Source organism: Herpailurus yagouaroundi, unplaced genomic scaffold (assembly GCF_014898765.1).
Source record: "Herpailurus yagouaroundi ecotype Mexico unplaced genomic scaffold, PumYag 28, whole genome shotgun sequence".
Classification (NCBI taxonomy): Eukaryota; Metazoa; Chordata; class Mammalia; order Carnivora; family Felidae; genus Herpailurus; species Herpailurus yagouaroundi.
The window spans coordinates 42697142-42722562 of record NW_024412376.1 but is presented as its reverse complement, the minus strand read 5'-3'; the positions used below and the strand labels follow the sequence as shown (position 1 = coordinate 42722562).

At 36.6% G+C, this 25421-nt stretch overlaps 1 protein-coding gene across 4 annotated transcripts in view; it reads right to left on the bottom strand.

Annotated features, from left to right (window-relative positions):
* Positions 1-25421, bottom strand: part of TTC29 (tetratricopeptide repeat domain 29) — a 431955-nt gene that overhangs the window by 98401 nt on the left and 308133 nt on the right. For all 4 annotated transcript variants that reach the window (XM_040472852.1, XM_040472844.1, XM_040472860.1 and 1 more), the window contains 2 exons: positions 19632-19723; positions 917-1040 (listed from right to left, as the gene is read on the bottom strand). In XM_040472852.1, the coding sequence (XP_040328786.1) occupies positions 917-1040; positions 19632-19723 (216 nt within the window). The remainder of the gene's footprint in view (positions 1-916; positions 1041-19631; positions 19724-25421) is intronic.

Here is a 25421-nt window from a genome sequence, read left to right as displayed (position 1 = left end):
TAAGAATGAATGAAACTACCCTCAAAAATGATAGATCCTATTCATTATCAAAACAGCAATTATAACTAGAGAAAAAAAAAGCCTTTTTTATACTGTTTCTTAAAGAAAAATCTAGTTAACAAAATACAAAGTCATGAGAACATAAATCAAAAGATCAATGCATTATGACCAATGCATTATACTAGTAATGACCTCTTGAATTGGATACTTTTAATTTTAGACTTTCTCTTGTTTCTCTTTTCTTTCACATAACCAAGCTGATGCTAGAATTCCATATTTCCTTCAGAATTACTCTTGGGATTGTGCTTTCTTCTCCTGAGGGACCTAGGAGGGGCATCACAGCTGGATTAATAAAATGAGAATTTGGAGCAAGGAGATGAATGTTAGTGTCAGTAGATAAAAGCCAACCATTATAATGATATTCTTTGAATTGAAATGTTTTAATTGCTCTTCAAATCCAAAACCACTTAGAATCTTCACTGGCTGTGAAGATATGAATCACTTTTAGCAGCTTGTGGTGACTGTGCCCAAGATGGCTCTCAGGTCCTAGAAGAAGAGGAAGGAACTGTCTTGTGCATTAACTAGGCCCTGTAGTCCTGAGGTCACTCTGCATAACATATTATGGGAAGGGGAGAGTCAAATGGGAATAGAATTTTAAAACTCTGCAAATTTCTACCTGTACGAAAGAAACAGGGGCGCCTGGGTAGCTCAGTTGGTTAAGTGTCTAACTTTGGCTCAGGTCACGATCTCTGGTTGGTGAGTTCGAGCCTCACATTGGGATGTCTATTGTCAGCACAGAGTCCGCTTCATATCCTCTGTCCTTCCTCTCTCTCTGCCCCACTCCCTGCTCATGCACGCGCATGCTGTCTCTCTCTTAAATAATAATAATAATAATAATAAAGAAACACATACTCACTTTTTCATTATAGATGTCCCCAAGCATTGTACTTGCTCTCACGACATCTAGGCTTTGAAAATTATTTCTTGCAATTTCCACAACTTTTTTCAAGTATTTAATTGCTTCTGGCATCTTTCCTTGGCTAGAATAAATAAAATAGGAAACTAGTGGAGAATCATCTCATTTAACATCACACTAAAGGGAAAATATTTTGTGTCTCTGCTTTAGAAAGTGCAAGATGATTCAGGATAAAAAAGTGTGAAGTACAAAATTAAAAAATACGTGGCCTGTCTTCGTTGGAGTATACAGTGAGTTAAAACTTAAACCTTTAAACTTTCAAGTGTTGCTGGTGGGATTGTAAAATGGTGCACCTGCTTTGAAAAACAGGTTGGCAGGTCCTCAAAAATTTTAATATACAGTTACCCTATGATCCAGCAATTTCACTCCTATGTGTATACCCAAAATAAATAAAATATATGTCCACACAAAAACTTGTACACAAATGTTCATAGCAGCATTATTTATAGTAGCCAAAAAGTGGAAACAACCTAAAGGTCTATCAATTGAATGGATAAGCAAAATGTGGTATATCCATACAATGGAATATTTTTCTGCCATAGGAAGGAATGAAGTAGTTTAGTGAGACATGCCATAACTTGGATCACCCTTGAAAACATTTTAATGAAAGAAGCCAGTCACAAAAAATACAGTGTATGATTCCATTTACATAAAATGCCCAGAACAGGAAAATCCAAAGAAACAGAAAGTAGGTTAGTGGTTACCAGAGGCTGGTGAGAAGGGGCATATAGATAGTGGCTGCTAAGGGATATGGGGTTGCTTTTTGGACTGGCAACCATGATCTGAATTAAATTGTGGTGATAGTTGTACAACTCTGTGAATATATTAAAACCTACTGAATTGTAGACTTTAAAGGGTGAATATGGTAATATGAATTATATCTCAATAAAGCTATCATTAAACAAAAAGATAAAACCTTTGAAAACATTGAGATTTTCCATACCACTTTGTAAATGAAGCCAGTCCTTTATGGGGAGGCAATACCTACTGGAGGCATTAGAACAAATATGATGAAAATGGAGTATTCAGAAATCCCTCAACCAGGACTCTAAAGAATGAAAGATAGAGACAGACCCAGTTGGAAGGGCCTGGCTTCTGAAAGGCATGGTACAATCATGGGCAAACTGCAAGCATTTTTATAAGTAAGAAATGAGATTTCATTGTGATATACCACTGGGATTTTGGAGACAGTTACAGCAACTCAAATTACCAAAACTAACTAAAACAAGTTTGGATTTTTTTTTCTTTCATAAAGAATTAAAAAGATTTTAAAGATCATTTAAAATCATCATTTTAAGGATTTCAGTGAATTATATTAAGAAACCCTTATTATATGAATTCTGCTCTAATTTTACAAATCTGAGTCCCAAATGATCATCAGTTTTTCATGATCTGAATACCACTTCAAGGATATATAAAAATCTTAGTTTTATATGAGTAAGAGCTAAACATAAAGGAGAGAGAAGAGTGGAAAGACTCTAAAAATCTCTCTAAAGGAGATAATTATTTGAAATTTGAAAGCCAATCTAAGGAGACAAGCTCTTTTAGGAGCCAGGGGTTGTGATGTACTATGTGAAGAATGCTTGGGGGCCCATTGAGAGAGGTACATTCTCATAAGGGTGAATGAGATCTAAGAACTAAGATAAAAAATATTTGAGCAACCAAAGAGACAGTAATTTTTGAAAACATCTATATCCAAGATATAATATGCTGTGACTGATTTTGTAGAGGTGATTGAGGCCGAAGTCCAGCTCAAGGGACATTGAACTGCCAATTCAGGGACATGCCATTAAGAATTAAAATGCTATGGGGGCGCCTGGGTGGCGCAGTCGGTTAAGCATCCGACTTCAGCCAGGTCACGATCTCGCGGTCCGTGAGTTCGAGACCCGCGTCAGGCTCTGGGCTGATGGCTCGGAGCCTGGAGCCTGTTTCCGATTCTGTGTCTCCCTCTCTCTCTGCCCCTCCCCCGTTCATGCTCTGTCTCTCTCTGTCCCAAAAATAAATAAAAAACGTTGAAAAAAAATTAAAAAAGAAAAAGAATTAAAATGCTATGGACAAAAGCAGAAAGTGATTTCAAATAATGGCTCCAAATTAAGTATGCTGAAGAAATTCAGTATCTGCTGAATCTCTGGATTTTTTTTTTTTTGCCAATTCCTAACACAGAATAATGAATCTAAGATTATATGAAATTCTATTGTTAAATCATATCAGAACTATTGAAATTTTTTATTAATGTGACAACATCCAGAATTTAGAGACTTTATTTTATTTTAAAGTTTATTTATTTTTGAGAGAAAGAGAGTGCATGCATGAGCAGGGGAAAGGCACAGAGAAAGGGAGATAGGAGACAGAGATTCCCAAGCAGGCTCAGTGCTGTCAGTGCAGTGCCCCATGCAGGGCTCAAACTCATGAACTGCGAGATCATGACCTGAGCCAAAATCAAGAGTCAGGTGCTTAACTGAGCGAGCCACCCAGGTACCCCCAGAATTTAGAGATTTTAAAATAACAGAAAACCTATAACAGAAGTAACAGAAAACTCTTACTTCTGAATGTTTCTGAGTCCCTAGAATCTCCTTTTGCAGCTCCCAGTGAACATCTATGCCATGACTCAATAATTCATAAGACGAAATTCTGAAATGTAGAGGTTGTTTTGAAATCGAGCTGCTCCCTGCATGGGCATTTCTCAGTTTAGACTTCAAGAATTTACTCATAGGAGCTCTGGATAGTATGATAATGAATGTGGCATATACAGAAGTTTTGCCACAAACTTTTAAATTATTGCCGTTAAAGAAAAATTTAGCAATATTTCATTGATTCTAAAACACACATTTTCCCATGCTCTAACATTTCTGAAATCAGGATGTCTTACAAAGGTAGGCATCTAATAATCACTGTCAGATCAGTCGCAGGCCACAGTTGGTGCTGCAGAATGGACTAGGCTTATATTCCTGGACATGACCCAACAATTGCAATGCCTTGATCTTTCTATGAACAACTATTTTATTTTATTTTTTTAAATTTTTTTTTCAACGTTTATTTATTTTTGGGACAGAGAGAGACAGAGCATGAACGGGGGAGGGGCAGAGACAGAGGGAGACACAGAATCGGAAACAGGCTCCAGGCTCTGAGCCATCAGCCCAGAGCCCGACGCGGGGCTCGAACTCACGGACTGCGAGATCGTGACCTGGCTGAAGTCGGACGCCTAACCGACTGCGCCACCCAGGCGCCCCTATGAACAACTATTTTAGATAATTTCAGACAGGAATCTGAGGACTGGTTGTTTTCTAAAACACCTTTCTGAAATCTTCTAAAAGTCAAGAAAGTGCTAACTTCAAAATGGGCAAAATGAATGTCCATGACTTGGAAAAAACTACTGGAGATGATACTGGAACATTATTTTTAAAAGGGCTAGAGTATCAATGTTCTTGATGACACAAAAGATGATATGTTTGGGAAAAAAATAATGACAGTTCTGATTTAAAAGTGATTCAGAAAAATTGGACTTGGAACAGAAAGATGTTTGAGGAGTGTAATAAATTTGTTTTGTTTGTATTTTTCCATGAATGCTTAAGATTAATGATAAAAATGTCTGCATGTGAGACTAAAATAGCTCTTTTATTAAGTATAAAATCAAAATTCTAAGTATAAAATCAAAATTCTAAGCATGAGTGGTATTATGTTACAGTTTAGTTAGAATATCTTTTTGGTAGTACGTAAGGTGCATCTTCCAATAGAAACAATCTTATATTCAGTGAAATCTAAAAATAAAGCTACTTCAGTATAATGGACTAGGGTAGTTCATTGGCTAGTAAGTTCTTGCTTAAAATTTTCTAGGAAGTTTAGTTTTAAGTCTACAATGTGTTTCAACACGTGTATACACTATGCAACGATCACCCCCACAAGTCTAGTCACCATAAAAAAGTTACAAAAATGTTTTTTCTTTTGATGAGCACTTTTTTAAGAGTCACTCTTCCCTGGCAACCTTCAATATGCTCAGTACCATTGGTTACAGTCACCCTGATGCTCACCACATCCCCATGACTTATTCACTTCACAACTGGAAGTCTGTACCTCCTGACCCCGTTCACCTATTACACCACCCCTGTTCCCTCTTCTCCCTGGGAACCACCAGTCTGCTTATTAGTTTCATTTTGTTTTGTTTTATTCATTCAGTTTGTTTTTCAGATTCTGCATTAGTGACAGTGTAAGTATTTATTTTTCTCTGCTGGACTTATTTCACTTAGCTTAATACTCTTCAAATCTATCCATGTTGTCACAAATGGCAAGGTTTTGTTCTTTTTTACGATGGAGTAGAATTCCACCGTATACACTGTGTGTATATACTATATCTTATAGTATACTATAAGTATATATACATATATATATATACTTATATATATATATATACTTTTATATAAGTATATATATACTATAAGATATATCCTATATCTTATTCCTTCATCCATTGATGGCCACTTAGGTTGTTTCCATGTGTCAGCAACTATAAATAATGCCACAGTGAGCACAGGGGTGCATATATCTTTTCAAGTTAGTGTTTTCATTTTCTCGAGATAAATATCTAGAAATAGAATAGATGGATCATACAGTAGTTCTACTTTCAATTTTTTGAGGAACCTTCATACTGTTTTCCATAGTGGCTGCACCAATTTGTATTCCTACCAGCAGTGCACAAGGGTTCCCCTCTCCATGCCCTTGCCAACATTTGTTTCTTGTCTTTTTAATAATAGCCATTCTAACAGGTGTGAGGTGACACCTGATTGAGGTTCTGATTTGCATTTCTCTGATGATTAGTGATGCTGAGCATATTTTCATGGCCCTGTTGTCTATGTGTATGTCTTCTTTGGAAAAATGTCTATTCAGATCCTTTGCCCACTTCTTAACTAGATTGTTGTTTTTTTTTCTATTTTGAGTAATATGAGTTCTTTATATTTTGGACATTAACCTCTTTTCAGATATATGACTTGCAAATATTGTCTCTAATTCAGTAGATTGCCTTTACATTTTATTGGTCATTTCCTTTGCTGTGCAGAAGAAACTTTTTAGTTTGATGTAGTCCCACTTATTTACCTTTGCTTTCATGCTTTTGTTTTTGGAGTCAGATCAAAACAACAACAACAACAACAACCCCACCAAGACATATGTCAAAGAGCTTACTACTTACCTCCTCAGAGTTTAATGATTTCAGGTCTTATATTGTCTTAAATTCATTTGGAGTTAATTTTTTGTGAATGGTAACTAGGTTCCGTCTTTTGCACATGGTTGTCCAGTTCTCCCACACCATTTATTAAAGAAACTGTCCTTTCCCCAATTTATATTCTTGACCCTTTGGTGTAAATTAATTGGTCATATATATATGGGTTTATTTCTGGACTCTATTTGGTTCTGTTGATCTATGTGTCTGTTTTTATGCCAATACCATACTGTTTTGATTATTATAGATTTATAATATAGTTTTAAATAAGGGAGCATGATAACTTTCTCATGATTGCTTTGACTATTCAGGGTCTTTTGTGGTTCAATACACATTTCAGGATTGTTCTATTCTATGGAAAATGCCATTAGGATTTTGACAGGGATTACACTACATCTGTAGATTGCTTTGGATAGTATGGACATTTTAACAATATTAATTTTTCCAATCCATGAACACAGAATATCTTTCCATTTATTTGTGTTTACTTCAGTTTATCAGTGTCTTATAGTTTTCAGTGTATGGGTCTTTCACCTCCTTGGTTAAATTTATTCTTAGGTATTTTATTCTTTTTGATGTCAGTGTAGATGGGATTATTTTCTTAATTACTCTTTCTGATAGACTGTTGTTCATGTATAGAAATGCAACAAATTTTTGTGTGTTGATTTTGTACTGAGAAAATTTACTGAATTCATTTATTCTAACAGTTTTTTGGTGCGGTCTTGAGGGTTTTCTATGTATATAAAGTTATGTCGTCTGCAAATAGTGAGAGTTTTACCTCTTTTTCCAATTTGGAGAACTTTATTTCTTTTTCTTGCCCAATTTCTAGGACTTCTAACACTATGTTGAATAAAAGTGGTGAGAATGGGCATCCTTGTCTTTTTCCCCGTTTTAGAGGAAAAGCTTCCAGATTTTCACCATTGAGTATAATATTAGCTGTGGACTTCACATATAGTCTTTACTATGTTGAGGTTCATTTCCTCTATACTCACTTCCTTGGGAGTGTTATCTAAATGGATGTTGAATTTTGTCAGATGTTTTTTTCTGCCACTATTGAGATGATCATATGATTTTATCATTCATTTTGTTAATGTGGTGTATCACATTCACTTTTTTGATTTCTCGTTTAATTTCTCCTTTCATTGGGCCACTGGTTGTTCAATAGCATGTTGTTTTATTGCTACACGTCTGTGATTTTTCTGGTTTTTTTTCCCTGTAATTGATTTCTGGTTTCATACCAGTGTAGTCAGAAAAGATGCTTTATTTGATTTCAATCCTCTTAAATTTATTGAGACTTGTTTTGTACTCTAACACATGATCTGTTGTGAAGAATATTCCCTGTGCACTTGAGAAGAATGTGTATTCTGCTGCTTTTTATGGAATGTTCTGTATATATCTATTATGTCCAACTGGTCTAAAGTGTCATTTAAGGCTGATGTTTCCTTATTGATTTTCTGTCCGAATGATCTATCTATTGATGTAAGTGAGGCAATAAAGTCCCCTACTTTTGTTGTAGTGCTGCCAATTTCTCCCTTTTGGTCTGTTAATATTTGCTTTATATATTTAGGTGCATAAATATTTACAAATGTTATATCCTCTTGTTGGATTGACCCCTTTATCATTATATAATTCGTTCTTTGTCTTTTATTACAGTCTCTTTTAAGCCTATTTTGTAAGCATAACTACCCCAGCTTTCTTTTGCTTTCCATTTGTATGAAACATATTTTTTATCCCTTCACTTTCAGTCTGTGTGTATCCTTACATCTAAAGTTAGTCTCTTGTAGACAACATGTAGATGGGTCTTGTTTTGTTTTGTTTTTATCCGTTTTGTCACACTTTGTGTTTTGGTTGTATAAGTTAGCCCATTTATATCTAAAGTAATTATTCATAGGTATGTGTTTATTGTCATTTTGTTAACTGTTTTCTGGCTGCTTTGTAATTCCTCTGTGTTCCTGTCTTTTTCTCTTGATCTCTTCCCTTATGGTTTGATGACTTTCTTTAGTGTTATTCTTAGATTCCTTTCTTACTATCTTTTGTGTATTTACTATCGGTTTTTGCTTTGTGGTTACCATGAGGGGCACATATAATAGCCTGTGTATATAACAGCTTGTTTTAAGTTGATGGCAACTAAAACTAAAACTACACTTTTCCTCCCCCCCCATGTCTAATGTTTTTGATGTCACATTTTACATCTTTTTATTTTTGCATTCTTAAGAGATTATTGTAGTTATTTTAACTAGTCTTGTCTTTTTTTAGAGATAGAGAATGAAAGAGACCACAGGGAAGGGGCAGAGAGAGATGGGGAGAAAGAATCCCAAGCAGGCTCCATGGTGAGCATGGGGCTTGATCCCATGACTGTGAGATCATGACTTGAACCAAAATCAAGAGTCAGATCCTTAGGCACCCCTTAAGTAGTTTTGTCTTTTAAAGTTTTTAACATTTATTTATTATTGAGAGACAGAGAGAAACAGAGCATGAGCATGGGAGGGACAGAGAGAAGGGAGACACAGAATCCAAAGCAGGCTCCAGGCTCCGAGCTGTCAGCACAGAGCCCAACGCGGCGCTCGAACCCACAAACCACAAGATCATGACCTGAGTTGAAGTTGGATGCTTAACCGACTAAGCCACCCAGGCCCCTTGTTTTGTCTTTTAACCTTTATATGAGTTTTATCAGTGATTAACTCATTACCTTTACTACATATTTACCTTTACCAGTGAGATTTATACTTTAATATGTTCGCTTGTTACTAATTAATGCCTTTTTTTCAGGTTAAAGTAGTCCCTTTAACATTTCTAGTAAAGCCAGTTTATGATAGTGAATTTCTCTAGCTTTTGTTTGTCTGGAAAATTTTTGATCTCTCCTTCAATTCAGAATTATAACCTTGCTGGGTGAAGCATTTTTGGCCAGAACTTTTTCCCTTTCAGCACAATTGAATATATTGTTTGCCTCCCTTCTCACCTGCAAAGTTTCTGCTGAAAAATCTACTGGTAGTCTTTTGGGGTTTCTCTTGTTTCTCAAGTTTAAAAAACAACTTGTTTTTCTCTTGCTCCTTTTAGGATTTTCTCTTTAACTTTTGATATTTCAATTATAATGTGTCTTGGTGTGAATTTTTTGGTATCATCTTATTTGAATATGTCTAGGATTCCTGGATACAGATGTCTGTTTTTTCCCCATGTTAGGTAAGTTTTCAGCAGTTATTTCTTCAAATGAGTTTTCTCCCACTTTATCTCTCTCTCTTCTCCTTTTGGGACTTTTACATTATAACTGTTATTCTGTTTGCTGTTGTCTCCATGGTCTTCTAAGCTATCTTTTACTTTTGAAAATTCTTCCTTCTTTTTGCTGCTCTATTTGGGTGAGTTCTATTGCCCTGTCTTCTAGATCACTTATCCTTTCCTCTGCTTCATCTAGTCTGATGCTGAACCACTCTAGTTTATTTTACACTTCAGTTATTGTATTCTTTGGCCCTGTGACTTTTGTTTCCTCCTGTGCTTTCTTATATTTTCTATCTCTTTGTGAAGTTTCCCACTGTGTTCATCCATTCTTCTCCCAAGTCGTTGAGTGTCTTAATTACCACTGCTTTTAACTCTTTTAATAAGTAAATTACTTATTTCCATTTCACTGAATTTTTTTCTGAGGTTTTATCATGCTCATTCATTTGGATCATAGTCCTCTAGAGGTTTTCTCAGTTTTCTTGAGACTCTGTTTCTATGTACTAGGTGAAACACTACCTCTCTCAGCCTTGAAGGACTGGCCTTGTATAGGAAATGAACCTTGTTGGTCAATGTTGTCCTGAGAGAGATCTCAGTCAGCACCTAGTTTCAGCCTTATTGGAAGCCAGACACTCAGGCAGCAGCTTTAGAGTACTCAAATATATATAGTCCTGTGGGGCTATCATTTAAACCCTGCTGGCCTTCAGACCAGATGGCCTGGAGGTGTTCCCTGGTAACAGTAGCAAAACTTGGGGCTTCAGGTAAGTGTATAAGCTCCTTTCCATGAGGCACCAGTGCCCTGTAGCAAGGCACAAAGGATGGAATGAACAAAGATGCCCCCACCTCCCCCATGTCTACATTCCCTGAGAGTACCTCTGTGGCCTCTAGGTAGGTGGCAAACTTGAAGTCTGCCCCTCAGCCTCAAGTTCCAGAACAAGTAAGTACGCCTCTTTCCCGGAAAGACTGGGAGTATGTTTCAGTCTTCTGTCTCTGTAGTGCTGTGGATGTTAGCCTGCCAAGAACTGTCTCTCTGTTACAGTCCCATGTGTTCCAGAAATGCAGGCCTCTCTCTTCTGGCTATCAGAGCCAGATGATTGGAGCATCTCCTATGTATGCTGTATGTGCCCAACAGTTTTAGCAAAGAAGCAGGAGAGCACAGGGCCAGGGCACACTTGCTGGAGCTATCAAGGTAGAGAGAGAGTAAAAAAATGGCACCTGCCAGTGCCTCTGCTCCTGGAGAGAGTCCCATAGGCCTTTGCCCCTCTAGCATATTCTTTAAGATGAGCAAACTTCACATATAATCTATAAACTTTTCAGACTGCAACTTTTGTGCTAGTCCCTGGGGTAAGTAAGTTGCATTCAAGCTCTTTAAGAGAAGTACTCTAGTTCCCTATAGCTCTTTTCGGTTTCCTGGATGTGAGCCTCATTGTTTTCCAAAGACAGACATTTTGGGGGTTTGTCTCTCCATTGCCAGTCTCAGGGATTGGGGTGCTAATGTGGGGCATGAACCCCTCATCCCTCAGGGAGAATTTGCAGATTTGTGAGATCACTCCTGATTGTGGGTCACCATGCTGTGGGTGGGGTTTTGGTGAGAATGCTTCTCAGCCTCTCCCACCAATCTAGATGTGGCCCTTTTGCCATTTGTTGTAAAGGAGCTGTTCAGCTAGTTTTCAGGTCTTTTTCAGAGGGAATTATTCCATATGTAGCTATAGATTCAGTGTATCTATGGGGGGTTGGTTCAGGACCTTCAATATGCCACCATATTGGATGCTCTCCCTCAAGTTGCCTTTAAACACCGACTAAAATTAAACATTTAGTCTACATGCTATTTTTCTATGATCTGTATGGAAATAAACACAGCAGTTCTGAGGAACAACTGCATCATTATCCCATAGTCTTTGATCTATACTAAATATTTAATAAAACTAGTCTTCAAATGTCAAAAAAGAGGGGTGAGTTATATGGTATATGAATTATATCTCAATAAAGCTGTTATATTTTTTTAATAAAACCTGTAAAAAGTTTATAAAGGTAAATGGTAGTTTGTTCTTGCAAGTGTCCCTTAGCTGTGAAATCTTGGATGTCATTAAAGTGATCTATAGAAGTGTTACATATATACTGGCAAAATGTTTAAAATGACATATAGTTACTAACAGAGTGCTTAGAATAGACTAGGCCTTAATGTATTTTTAAATAAAGGAATGGTTGAAAATTTGAGAAGGGAAACACCTGTGCAGTACTTATAAAAATTAAGCTTCCAGGTAACTTTCAAGAACATCAGTAATTGGATGTTTGGAGTCCATGACTGTCAACTCCTGTCTCCTGGATATTTCTGTAACATCAAGAACATCTTTTTATTTCAGTAATTTTGTTGAGAGACTATCAAATGCCCTAGAATGTGTTAGTTGTTGGGGAATATGGTTCCTGCCCTTAAAGTGTTTCACTGTCAATTTGGAGAGATCAATATAAACATTTGTACATAGAATTAACTGTGATAGGTACTATGAACTGTCTACAGCAGTTTGAAACTTAAAGCACATTTATTTGAATATTTTTATAAGAGTAAGTCTAGTGTTTTGGGGTAAATTTAGTCTTAAAAGGGAGCAAAACAGATTTGGAGACAAATCCAGTGAACACAGTGGTGACCTCAAAGCATCTATATGAATTTGAAAAATTGTAATATGTATTACGTGAAACATCTTTGAATTTTGAACTGCATAAAATGTTTAGTGTGCTTATAGATTTACAGGTCCTCCCATGTTTCTTTCTCCTTCAACCTTACATAGATCTTCAGCATAAGTTGGGAGTTGCTGCTGTTAACTGTCTCATATTTTCCTAAATGTTTCTTTCTCCATAGCATCTAGAACTCTTGACCAATCTCTATTCTCTCACTTTCCCTGTATCTCTCATTTACCCAGATAGCTTACTGACATTGAGATTGTTGACTATCCAAAGTTGGCTGTTTCCAGAGTCCTGCCCCAGGCATTCATTTCCCCTCCATTAAAAGCTTACTATGGGCAATTTCATTTCCTACCACACCATGCCCTGACCCCTATATATGCATATGTCTGGCAAATTATATTTCTAGCCCTAATTTTTCCACCCATATTTACAGCTGTCCAAGACCTACCAAGCATGCAAAGGAAGATAATTTCCTCCAAGTGATGTCATCTAATGATAAGGCTAATGGCAATTTTTCGAAAAACTGCTGCATAGTACAGTGGTATAAAGCATTCATAAGCAATTTAATGAGTTTTGTTTCAAAAATCAGGTTACCCATAGAGATTATTTACTGTGTTTTCTAAATGTGACTCTAAATCCTTTTGGCTATTTCTAGAGATCAAACCCACCTCTCAAACAATGATGTGATGCTATTTTGATGCTATTTTGAATGAAGATATATATACACACACACACATACACACTCAAAAGAATATACCACAAACTCAGAAAGCATTTCAAAAGAGTATAATTTAAATAGGTAGTGTCAGGATTATAGGTATCAACTTACATAACTTCCTAAGATTTGATGAGGATAACGTTTATTCTCATAGGTAAGCTGTGGTGTGCTTGCAAAAATAAGTTGTATTGTTTCAAAGTCAGTGTGTTATGGTGGATATTAGAAAGATCCAGGCTTGAAACCCAGATTGGCCTCTTAGATGAGTAACTTTGATCACATCTGCATTCTTTCTCAGCTCCAGTTTCCTCAATTTTAAAACAGCCATAGGGGCGCCTGGGTGGCGCAGTCGGTTAAGCGTCCGACTTCAGCCAGGTCACGATCTCGCGGTCCGTGAGTTCGAGCCCCGTGTCAGGCTCTGGGCTGATGGCTCGGAGCCTGGAGCCTGTTTCCGACTCTGTGTCTCCCTCTCTCTCTGCCCCTCCCCTGTTCATGCTCTGTCTCTCTCTGTCCCAAAAATAAATAAACGTTGAAAAAAAAAATAAAATAGCCATAACTTGTTGCAGATGAAAAATTACATACATGTATAGTCTGAAACATGGTAGTGACTCAATAAATGACAGCCAGTATTATTATTACCTCAGTGAAATAGAAAGCTGTCATATCCACAGCTCTCTGCCTGATATTGTCTACCACCAGCTGAGAAGAAAAGTCAATTTAGCTACGCATTACTTTTCGAAAATCTTCCATTTTGCAATGAATTAAATGCCACAATGTCAACGTACACTCTGCAAGACAGCACATAAGGTTCTGTTGTCTGGCTTTCAGGCGGCGGGGTCAAAGAATTAACACTTTTTTTTTTTGGCTTCCTTGAGTGCCAGGTACTATCAGGCATTCTTTTTTTCCTTTCTTGTTGGTAAAAGAATGTTCTACATACCAGAAATAGGATGGAATTTCACATTCTTAAAGTTGTGGATATTGCTGTTTATGATTCTGTTCTCATTTTTTTCATAACACAATCATGAATAATTTTCTTCCACATTTAGGCATAGCTCAATTCTCCAGAAAAATTATGAATTGTTTGAGGAATATTTCAAATTGCAGACATGGAGTAAAGCACCATGAGAGGTGCATTTACTAATTTAAATATTTATTTTGTGGAACAACTAAAATGGTATTGAGAGAGCTGGAGAGTGTAAAATTATTAATAAATAAAAAAGTACACTATTTAGAATTTTGAGCAAAACTTGTGGATTTCTAGGACTAAAAATGTTTTATCAAATTGATTCAAACTCTCCAAGCTCTTTCTTGGACTGTAATATTCAACAACAAAAAATTGATGAAATAAGAAAAAAAATAGAGTCTTCTTTGCATATCACTTTAAAACCTCAGGGAAAAATTATTATTTTTATTTACTTAAAATGGACTCACTGGAGGTTATTTATGTTCATGTTCCTAAAAGCTGATGTATTTTTGATGGAAGTACATTTTGGATTAGGTTTGGCCTGCTGAGGATTGTTAAATCAACATACACAAACAAAAAACCAAGTTCGGCGAGCAAGAAATACAAAGTAGTATAAACAAAACTATTGCTGGGTGGGTGAATCCAGTTGTTTCTCTCCCAAAGGAGTGACAGATTTCCCACACATCTAAAATTATCTGGAACTTGCTCTCAACAAATAATGCTAGAGAAAAATTCTTTCTGTTATAAATTATATGCTCCACTCAATGAATGCACAGTGCTACAGCCAGCAAAATTGTTACTCTAGCATCTGAAATATAAACATTATGTATTGCTTACAGGATTTCCAAGTTTCAAAGGTAGCAATAGGTTTAGAAACCAGTCTTTCTTTGGAAGGGAAAGAATAAAATATTTTCTTATAGAAAAGCTACAGATAATTTGTATAAGTTAAAGGACAAGGTTAAAATGTTAGACAAATATTAATTCCAGTTTTCTATAGGCAGTGCACAGGTGCAACTTGAACAGCATATTATATGGTATAATCATTAAATTCATTCAACCAGACCTTAGAGAGTTAAAAACATATATTCTGAGGAACAGGACTCCTCGGTCCAAAGGATGAGAATGAAACAGTGCAGAATATTTGTGTATCAAGGTGATTCCAGTTTCCAACTGGGAAAACAGGACTGTTAACACCCACATCCCCTGACAACTGTCCAATTATGTATATCACACTTGGCCTACTGTTTGCAGTAGAAGTAATCAATAAAGGATGTGGTTGAGTGAACATAGATTTTGGTTGAACCAATGCATGAAAACTTAATCATTTACTCAGAGAGAAGAAATCAAATAGAGCAGAGATGAAACAGCCACTAAGGGGTTTGTTGATTGTGCCACCAAGTTTGTGGGCCACAGATGAAAGTAATAAGGCAAATGGAATCAGTGACAGGAGAAAATGTAAAAAGCTATTCTTAATTTCATGAATTAATAGAAATGTTTTGATGTATTTTTGGGGGGTCATTTTTAGGAAATTTCGCATCAAAGCCTGGATGTTCCATTTTAAAGAATATATGAAAATTACTAGGGCATGTCATTTCTCTCAAGCAAAAAGAAATTAATTTCCAGCTATAACAGAAAGGTAATTTTCACACTTGAAACTTTGTACTGATTGATTGAAAGATCTCCACTGTGGAAAGTTTCCTAGGAAATAATTTAACCCGAGTTTGCAAGAAAATTCACAACGAGTATGGAATAAACCCAGAGGTAGGCTAGTTGTGACCAGTATGTCTTGAATAATTCTCATTTTTGTGATTTTCTTCCCCCTAGATTCTTTTCAAAAGTCACCCTGATTATTTGGAGAGTGTGGCATTTCAGTAAAATGAGTTATTTCAGTAAATGAGGCCAAAAAATGCCATAAAGAAAATTGAGGAATTTTGCTCTCTGTATTTACTCAAATTGTCTGTGTAATAATAATATTTACTTGGTAATTTCTCAACTCATTCTCTCTTTGTTTTATGGACCATAATTCTGGCTTTTATAGCTGTGTCATACACAATTGTTATCATTTTAGTATATCAACCCCCCCTTTTCTTCTAGTATTCCAAGTGTTGGGGGGGGGGGAGGCATTGTAATGCTTATTTTCTGTTATGCCCCTTAACCCCCTGTGCAATTAATATTATTCAGAACAAGAGCAAAAATAACACATCCTGTTCACTATTAAAACCTTCCTCAATAACTCTAATGGCATGGCTGGGTCCAGCATTACCAAATGGACAATTCTGTATTACCAAGTCCTTAGTCTTGAGGGAACATGGTGTGGTTTTCAATCGAAGGCTCAGAATAAATTCTTATAAGCATTTTAGAAGCTTCTAGCCTTAAAGATTATTCACCTTTCATGCACGCTCAGCTGATAGCCTTAGACATACACTTACGCTAGTCATGGCTATCCTCTTCCATTTCCTTAAGAGATAAAATATATTTATAGAGATAGGGCTACCATTAGTGAAACTTGTGCAATTGTACAGGTTCGGAAAAAGATTTAGAGAAGATGCAAAGCTCATATGCAGCTTGATTTATTTTTCTGCCACCACTACCATAATTTCCTCTATTTTGGTGGTTCTTCATTTCTTGCATGTTGCTGCTAATCTGAGGGCAGTTTGTGACTATGAAAGAGATAGATGTGTGTGTGTGTGTGTGTGTGTGTGTGTGTGTGTGTGTGTGTATCAAAGAACACTGAGCCCTTAAAGAGAATTTTTTTTAAATGACTACAATATCTGTATCAATGCATTTTTAGTAATCAGTGGACTTGATGTAATAAGGCTTCTTAGATATCTAGGATATGCTGTCCACCTGAAGAGGACTTTTGTTTTTGAAACATCTGTCTCTTTCTTGAGTTATTTTACATAAATGGTAAAAGAATATGCTGAGGCTTCTACTCCCCTGAGCGCCACTCCATAACTACCAGCAATATGGCAAAATGGCAGATGTGGATTGGAAAACTTACGGTGTCCCTGCAGTACTTCTTCCCTACGGCCCCAGAAGAAGCATCTCCTGTACTCTTTTGTGTATTGCATAACATGATAAAACTAAGAACCCATGTCTACCATAGAAATCATTGATGGCTTCATTGTTACTTAGTAGTAGATGGGAATTTTTTTTAAGTGGAATTTGTTTCATTTGGTATGAAAGTGAGGTGGGGATCAATCTTCCTGCCTATTGTATGCTTGCCCCAAGGCAGGTTCTTAGACTGTTAGACTGTTGGAATAGAATTGTCCCCATTCCTACCAAAAACACACCCTACTTTATGGGCTATCAAAATAGCTGTATCCTGTTCCGCATCTAAACCCCAAATAACACTTAAGCAGCCAAATTAAAACATTAAATTGTCTGTCTGTTGTTGTTGTTGCCATTATTTACCAGATAATTGTTCAGTTCTCCCCTGAGCTTTTACTATATGGACCAGGAATTCAAATCGTTGACCAGAGACTAAAATATTCCAAGCAAGGTGTCTGTTTTTTACAGGTGAGAATTATTTTAAGGTAACCTCATGTATCCAGAAGTTTAAAAAATAAAGACTATCAGTAACCAAAGGACAACATTTATGACATAGGAAGTACTCAATATCTGTTTATAAAAGGAAATGTTTTCCCCTGGAGTTTTATCTTTTTAGTTATGTTGGAACACATGTCATTTTATAAGAATTATTTTATAAACATGTTAAGGGATGCATTTATTTAACTGTACAGGCTTAGACCAGGTCTGCTACTACAAAGCAAGACAAAAACTTCAGCCATTTTCTACTGATTCTGGGCAGTATTAACAGCAGAGTGAAGTAGAGAAAAACCTTGGATTGAGAGTAACTTGTTCTGTGAGTGTTCCGCAGGACGAGCAAACATTTCTAATAAATTCTAACTTGATAAATGAGTTATGTCTTGCAATATGAGTAGTACCTGATGCTGGATATTACATGATTACAACTGAGGCATTGGTTCTTGAAATTCACTTTGATACACAAGTGGTTTGGATTACAAGCATGTCTCCAGAATGAATAATGTTCGCAAACCAAGCATAGTTTTTATTGTAATTTTAATAATCAAAATGAACTGCACCAAATGGCACAGAGTTGGTGTGTTACAAAGAGACATTAAACTGAAAACTTATAAGTGTCTTCTCTGTGTTCAAACCCCTACTTTTTTCCAGGTGTTATGTGGAAAGTAAAAATTTAAGGGATAGTTGGGCTGGTTTTCCATGGACTAGTTACTGATCTCTACTTGGAAGAACCACAACACTCATGGGTTGCTTGCTTTACTCATGGATGGCCCTGCTTTCCTAGAGTAAATATCCTTATTTTCCTTATAAATATGTCTGTATCCTTAACCATTTATGCAGTAATGACTGTATTGCCTTTTATTTGGTATTTTGTACTATACGCTTCATTTCATTGGCATTGGTATTTTAATATTCAATTAATTTATTTAATAATTAATGATTACTATATTGGCAATGGTAATTATATAATGAAGATGTACTTTTAGTTCATTAAGCATTTAATCTTAAAAATTTTTTTTTTTTTACATTTATTCATTTTTGAGAGACAGAGAGAGACAGAGCATAAGTGGGGGAGGGGCAGAGAGACAGGGAGACACAGAATCTGAAGCAGGCTCCAGGCTCTGAGCTATCAGTGCAGAGCCTGATGTGGGGCTCAAACTCACAAACCGCGAGATCATGACCTGAGCCGAAGTTGGACACTCAACTGACTAAGGCACCCAGGCGCCCCAGGCATTTAATCTTTTAAATACCTTTAAAAAAAAAATGTTTATTTTAAGAAAGAGAGAGAGAGAGAGGGGAGAGGAGGGAGAGAATGCCTGTGTAAGCAGGGGAGGGGCAGAGAGAGAGGGAGGGAGAGAATCCCAAGCAGGCTGTCAGCGCAGAGCCCAACATGGTGCTTGATCCTGCGAACTGTGAGATCATTACCTAAGCCGAAATCAAGAATTGGACACTCAACCAACTGAGCCACCCAGGCACCCCTTAAATGCCTCTTAAATAACAATTTTATCTTTTAAAACACTACCTTGTATGTGTTTGCAGCTGAAATATAGAAATTAGAACTTGACACAATCTATATCTCTTCTTTTTCTTCTTCGTCTCACTGCTACTACTACCATTATTAAAAAGCTAGACATTGGGTATAAGATCACATACCCAAAACCACGGTCTTAATTTTAATAACTATTCTTATTCTTATTCTATCTTGAATTAAATCATAATGTTAGAACATAGTGCAATAATTAAATGGAGTACACAACAATAACAATAAAATGAGTTAAGGGAAAATCATGTGCTTTCCATGGAAAAATTTGTATCAGAAGTTGTTCAGGTATAAATTTTCTGTTTTAAATGAGATATTGGGAATATTGTTTTTGCATTCTGGTGTTTACCCGGATATGGATGCTCAAAGACAGATGTCTTAATGGAAGAAGCAAGATTGAAACATAAATGAAAACTTTCCTCAAAGAAGAGATCTCGAAAGGTTAGGGTGAGCCAAGTTACTGAAGCGTACTATATATTTCTGCGTTCTCTGCTTTTTTAACCTGAGATGTGACCTGATTTTTCCCTTTCATTCAAGGTCGTCACTAAACTCACAGAAAATAAAAAATAAAATAGTACAAAGGAGGAATAGACAAAGGAGAGTTTAGGTGCATATTTTAAGATACCACATTGGTTTAAAATAACTTACGATGAAAGGGTCACTTAAGAAGGGCACTGCTTAAAATTTAAGCAGGCAGTAATGGAAAGCGACAGACCTCAAACAATTTAAGTCTTTCACAGCTGAGTGAATTCACAGTGACAGCAAGACAAGGATGTGCTAACTTACCTCTGCAGGACCTTGGCTATTGCTTCATAGGCTCTCCCCAGGCTGAGATCATCTTCCAGGTCTATGGAGATTTTACTGTAAGTGTTAAGGACCTATCAGGAAAAGAAATACGTATTAAACATACAGCATGGTCAGATTCACTGATGTTTTCATTTCATAACAGAAAAGATTAAAATTAATAGCTGTTTTTAATGTCTCCATAAAATATTTTTTTGTGTATTAAAAATTCATGTTGGTTTGGTTTATTTTTATCCATAGTATAACTTGTTTCACAGCAAACTCTTTAAGCCATGACAGTGAGGTCTTACTTTTATAAAAATAATTCTTTTCCTGCACAATCCAAAATTTTCCAATTTATATAACTTAGGTGTGAATAAATAATTGAATGGTTTACAACATTATTTTAAAATATGGTACTATTATCTAAGGTAATGTAAGGCAGATTACAATATTCTACTGTGGTAGCTTAACTATCACGTTCTTTCTATAAATAGCGGTTTTGTAAAGTGTGAATTTAGGTGCTAAGCAATTTCTAAATCTATCATTTTATTAGATGCATATCTCACAGTTTGTACATGTAGTCAGTATACACTAAAAATATTTCTTAAAAATGTACTTCATTACCAACAATCTCTTCAATAATCAAAAGATTATGGCTGCCATAGCCAAACATATGATCTTAATTTAATTTAACACTGACATCAACTTTATGGTATAATTTTCCCTTTTATTCTTTTTCTCTCAATGACCAGAAGGAGGAAAATATGTAAAACAAAATTCCTATTTTTTCTTCTTCCTTCATTGTTACTTGACCTAACCTATTACACACATGAGGACACAGGAAATCTCCAAAGGCCTCTATGGAAATCCTTTTTGCACATTTTCTAAGGCAGAATTAGTGAAAGTCATTTGACAGCATTTGGAGAGAGAGGCAGGGTGAGGGAGAACATAAATACGTGCTTTATGCTACTGCCCGCATTAGGCAGCTTTGAAGATTTAAGTATTGGAGGCAGTATTGACATTTGACTTTACTTTCTTGAAGTTAACATTTGGGAAATAATTTCAACGAGGCCATTACGATACCGCATAACATTTGTTTGTGTGTGAGTGTGTGTGTGTGTGTGTGTGTGTGGTTTGCAAGTGACGGCTTGACGTAACACTGACATTAAAACTTACTGATACATATTGACCCAGTGTTTTAAACCTACAAAGTTAAAATTTTTGATTCTTATTTTTAAGCTTATAATATGCTTTGTATAAACCCAAGGATATTATTTCCACTTTGTCTTGCATACCTGACAATACCTACATTAAATCTGATACGATTTGACATAGACCTTTCTGAGTTAAGGGGCAGAACTCATGAATTTTGTAAATTTATAAGAGACCTTATTGAATCCAAATACCAAAATATTTAGGAAGAGACCTTCTAGTGTCTTTTTTTGGTTGATACATTTTTTTTTAATTTTTTTTTCAACGTTTATTTATTTTTGGGACAGAGAGAGACAGAGCATGAACGGGGGAGGGGCAGAGGGAGAGGGAGACACAGAATCGGAAACAGGCTCCAGGCTCTGAGCCATCAGCCCAGAGCCCGACGCGGGGCTCGAACTCCCGGACCGCGAGATCGTGACCTGGCTGAAGTCGGACGCTTAACCGACTGCGCCACCCAGGCGCCCCGATGGTTGATACATTTTTATATATGACATTTTAGAACTTTACGATCGAATATTATTAGATTTCTTGCCAAAAACAACTTGTTTATTCACCAAATATCGTTACTGTGTACCAGGTGCTATGTTAGACCCTAAGAAATCTTAGAAGGGAACATGCTTGCAGCCCTGAAGGCGCTTACAGTCTTATGGCACAGAAGTTTGGGTTGATACGCTGTGTAAATTAGCAATGACTGAAGGCAGGGTTCCCCAGGGCTTACACCATGCTTCTACTGCACACTCTCCCATGCCCCTGGTCACCTGGAGCAGGACAGTAAGTCCCACAGGCGCCCATTACCTTGAGGATGTGACTCTACCCTCTGGATAGGAGGGTAGGTGTTCAAGAAATGATAGGTAAATATTTCAGTGCTGGTGACACTTGAATTTGTGGCTTGAGAGAGTTCATACATCAGCTCAAACACTTTACCTAAAAACAGGAAACACATAGGCAGTAGGAAGCACATAGTTCACTATTGGCCCAGTAGGGAAACAATGAATGACATGAAGTCCAAACTGAAGACCTAGAATGTGCCATAGAGGAGCCCATCTAAATCAGGCAGGACCTCTGCTCCTCAGGAATGTGAACTCTAGGGGGAGACAGTAAATGCAGACAGGTGGATGGATGGCAAGAACACAAGGCAAAACTCAGCACATTGGGGAATCATATAGTTAAATCTAAGGGGTATAGGAAGGACATTGTTAAAATAAAGAGGAAAAACTCATAAAAGTGGAAAAATAACATGAGATTAAATATTGTGCTGAAAATAAAGACGTTTTACATTGATCTTCTGGTAAGCTACGTTACCTGCTTTTTAATTAACGTAGGCAAGGTATAATTTACAAGTGAATAAACATTAATCAATTCAAATCCCTAGGCAAATAGTGGAGTCTTTTTTTTTTTTTTTACAAAGAATAATACTTCAATACATCAAGTGAGAAAATACAGTGTGCAAATCTGAGAGATCAACTGTACTTGGTTGAATATCCCTTTGGCACACAATATGCTGGAAATCAATCCAGATTAAGTTCTATCATCACAAATCGAAGAGGAGAGAATAAAGACTCTCAGATGCAAACTCTTTTGATGAACTGAAAATTCATTATGTATCTTTAAACTTTATTCACAATGAACTTAATCAACCTTTGTCAAAAGACAAAGGAAACATGATTAAGCACACTACTAGATAAATTTCAATGAACACCAAACTGTGTAGGATTACAAGGTTGTCAAAGTCAGAAAAATCAGTTCATATACCACACAAAAATCGAGCACTACATAGGTACCTAAATGGTTCCAATAATTTCAGTGAATAATGGAGATGAAGCTTTGAAAACTATTTCACTTCAAGTTTTAAAGGCAACGGCCTCATCTTCCCACTAGAATAAAATTGATTTACTTGAAAAGGCATTTTCAAATAAAATCCCAAGTTCCTAAAATGAGATAATTTGTATTGGTCACCTAAAAACAAAACTAGTAGAATACTTAGCATAAAAAATGAGAATGTGCAAAAGAATCATGCTGGCAATATGCTACAAATTCTTTGAAGAATTGTTACTGTAAGATAAAATTTTAAGGGTCATTAATTTCTCTTGCTGCAATATCCTTCGAGGGAACACTGGACTTAAGTCAAGATTGTCACCTGTCAACAAAGTGAATGGGAGACAGTGAGAGAGAGGCAGAGAGAGAGAGAGAGAGAGAGAGAGAGAGAGAGAGAGATTGAGAAAAAAGCATAGGAAAGTAGCCTTGTCCTCCCAGATTATAAGAATATATTTTGTGTCTGAGCTTTGGTACTTTTCAGGGCAGATACATAAGAAGTCATTATTAGGTCTATTAATATCAAACGCCCAATTGTTCTATATAACCTTTAAATGTTTAGGATTTCCAGTTATGAGGGTGCTTGGAACAAAAGAAAATGATCTATTTTATATTGACCCCCACTTCTTGTCTTCTTCTATTTTCTCATTCCACATCTCTCTGCAATTCCTCTTTTACAGTCCCCTTATCTTAGACAACATTAAAACAGAAAGAACTTCCAGCAATAATGGCTCTTATATTTGTTTTCACAGCCAAAGCCTGCTTTAAACCACACTCCTGGCCTAACTCTCCCAAATTAGATGGAATCATCTCCCTGCTCTTTGGCCCAGCCAGCTGTTATAAGAAAACACTGTTCCAGTTAATTTGTTTTAAAACCTTTATATATTTTTAAATGATTGTAGATTCACATGCAATTATAAGAAATAATACAGAGCATTCTCATATATCCTTCACCGTCTTTCCCCAATGGCAATATCTCACGTAACTACAGTACGGTCTCACACCAGGAAATTGATGTTGATAAAATTCATCCACTTTTTTCAGATTTCACAAGTTTTACTTGCACTCCTGTGTGTGTGTGTGTGTGTGTGTGTGTGTGTGTGTATTTGCATGTGGGTGTTAATTTTAGGCTATTTTATCACATGCATCTATCCATGTAATAAACACCACTATAGCTAAGATACAGAAAAGTTCTGTTGCTACGATGATCCCTCACGTTACCCTTTCATTTTTAGTATGTTTGCTGCTTGGAAGAGAAAAGAGAAGTGGAGAAAAAATTATTTTTTCTTTTTTGGTTGGGTAAAAGAAAGATCTGCCTTAGGAAAAATTCTGAAACAACTTGGCAGCTGATCTGTTCCCTTTTGGCACACCTCCCTTAACCTTGTGTGTATTTCACCAGGGAAATTTCCTCAGCTAAGTGATAGAAGGACAGTAGTTGATTAAACTAGTTCATACTTAGGCGTGAATGACTGCCAGAAGAAGTTGTAGTTTTTTTTCAAAAAAATTTTTAATGTTTATTTATTTTACAGAGCGGGGGGGTAAGGTTAGAGAGAGACAGAGTGTGAGTGGGGGAGGGGAGAGAGAAAGCTGGGGAGGGGCAGAGAGAGAGGGAGACAGAATCTGAAGCAGGCGCCATGCTGTCAGCACAGAGCCTAACAGGGGGCTCAAACTCACACCATAAGATCATGACCTGAGCTGAAGTTGGATGCTGAACCAACTGAGCTACCCAGGTGCCCCAAAGTTGTAGTTTTAAAAAGAGGATGCTTGGGGCACCTGGGTGGCTCAGTCAGTTAAGCGACCGACTTCGGCTCAGGTCATGATCTCACAGTTCGTGAGTTCAAGCCCCAAGTCGGGCTCTGTGCTGACAGCTCAGAGCCTGGAGCCTGCTTCGGATTCTGTGTCTCCCTCTGTCTCTGCCCCTCCCCTGTTCATGCTCTGTCTCTCTCTGTCTCAAAAATAAATAAAAAACATTAAAAAATATATATCAAAAAAATAAAAATAAAAAGAGGATGCTTGCTAGCCCCAAGTCACTTCTTCTGAGTGGAGTTTTATGTGGTCTAACAAAGTGAAATGAAACAATTCAGATAGTGTGTGGCAGGATAATTGGGGACAAAGGTTATAAAACGAAAAAGAAAGGCCAGCCTTCTATTGAAATTCAGCCTTATGATATGATCCCTTAAGCAGGTACTGATTTTTATAACCTCTTTTTTGGGGTCTACTTCTATACCTCAGGTTTTCTAGAAGCCTCACACACTTGCCCACAATCTCTTTATCAAAGTAGTATGGAAGAGATGAAAAAAAGGTAGAGGGAAATGTGCAGCAGCAGATGTGAAAATCAGGTGTTCCTAAGTCATTGATACCTGAAAAGGTAACTCCCTCTCATTATCGCTTTCCTCATAATGCTCAACCTTCAGAACCAATATATTATGCGAAGTAATCTTCTAGTACATTCCATCAGATCATTAGATGTGACTGCAAGATAAAACGATATATATATTTTTTATGTACATAGGGTATATTACATATCTACATGTGTAATATAGATATATCCTTGCTCTTAAAGACCTTACTAAGGCAATAAGACTTATAGACATTGATATTATATAGTGCTGTAAGTCTGTATAAAGGGCTAAAAATCTAGTTCAAAGACATTAATTCATTAAACAAATACTGAGTGTCTTCCATGGGTCAAGTCTTGTTTTAGGTGCTAGGCATAGAGCAACAAATAATACAAAATCCCTGCCCCCATGCAGTCTATACTGTATC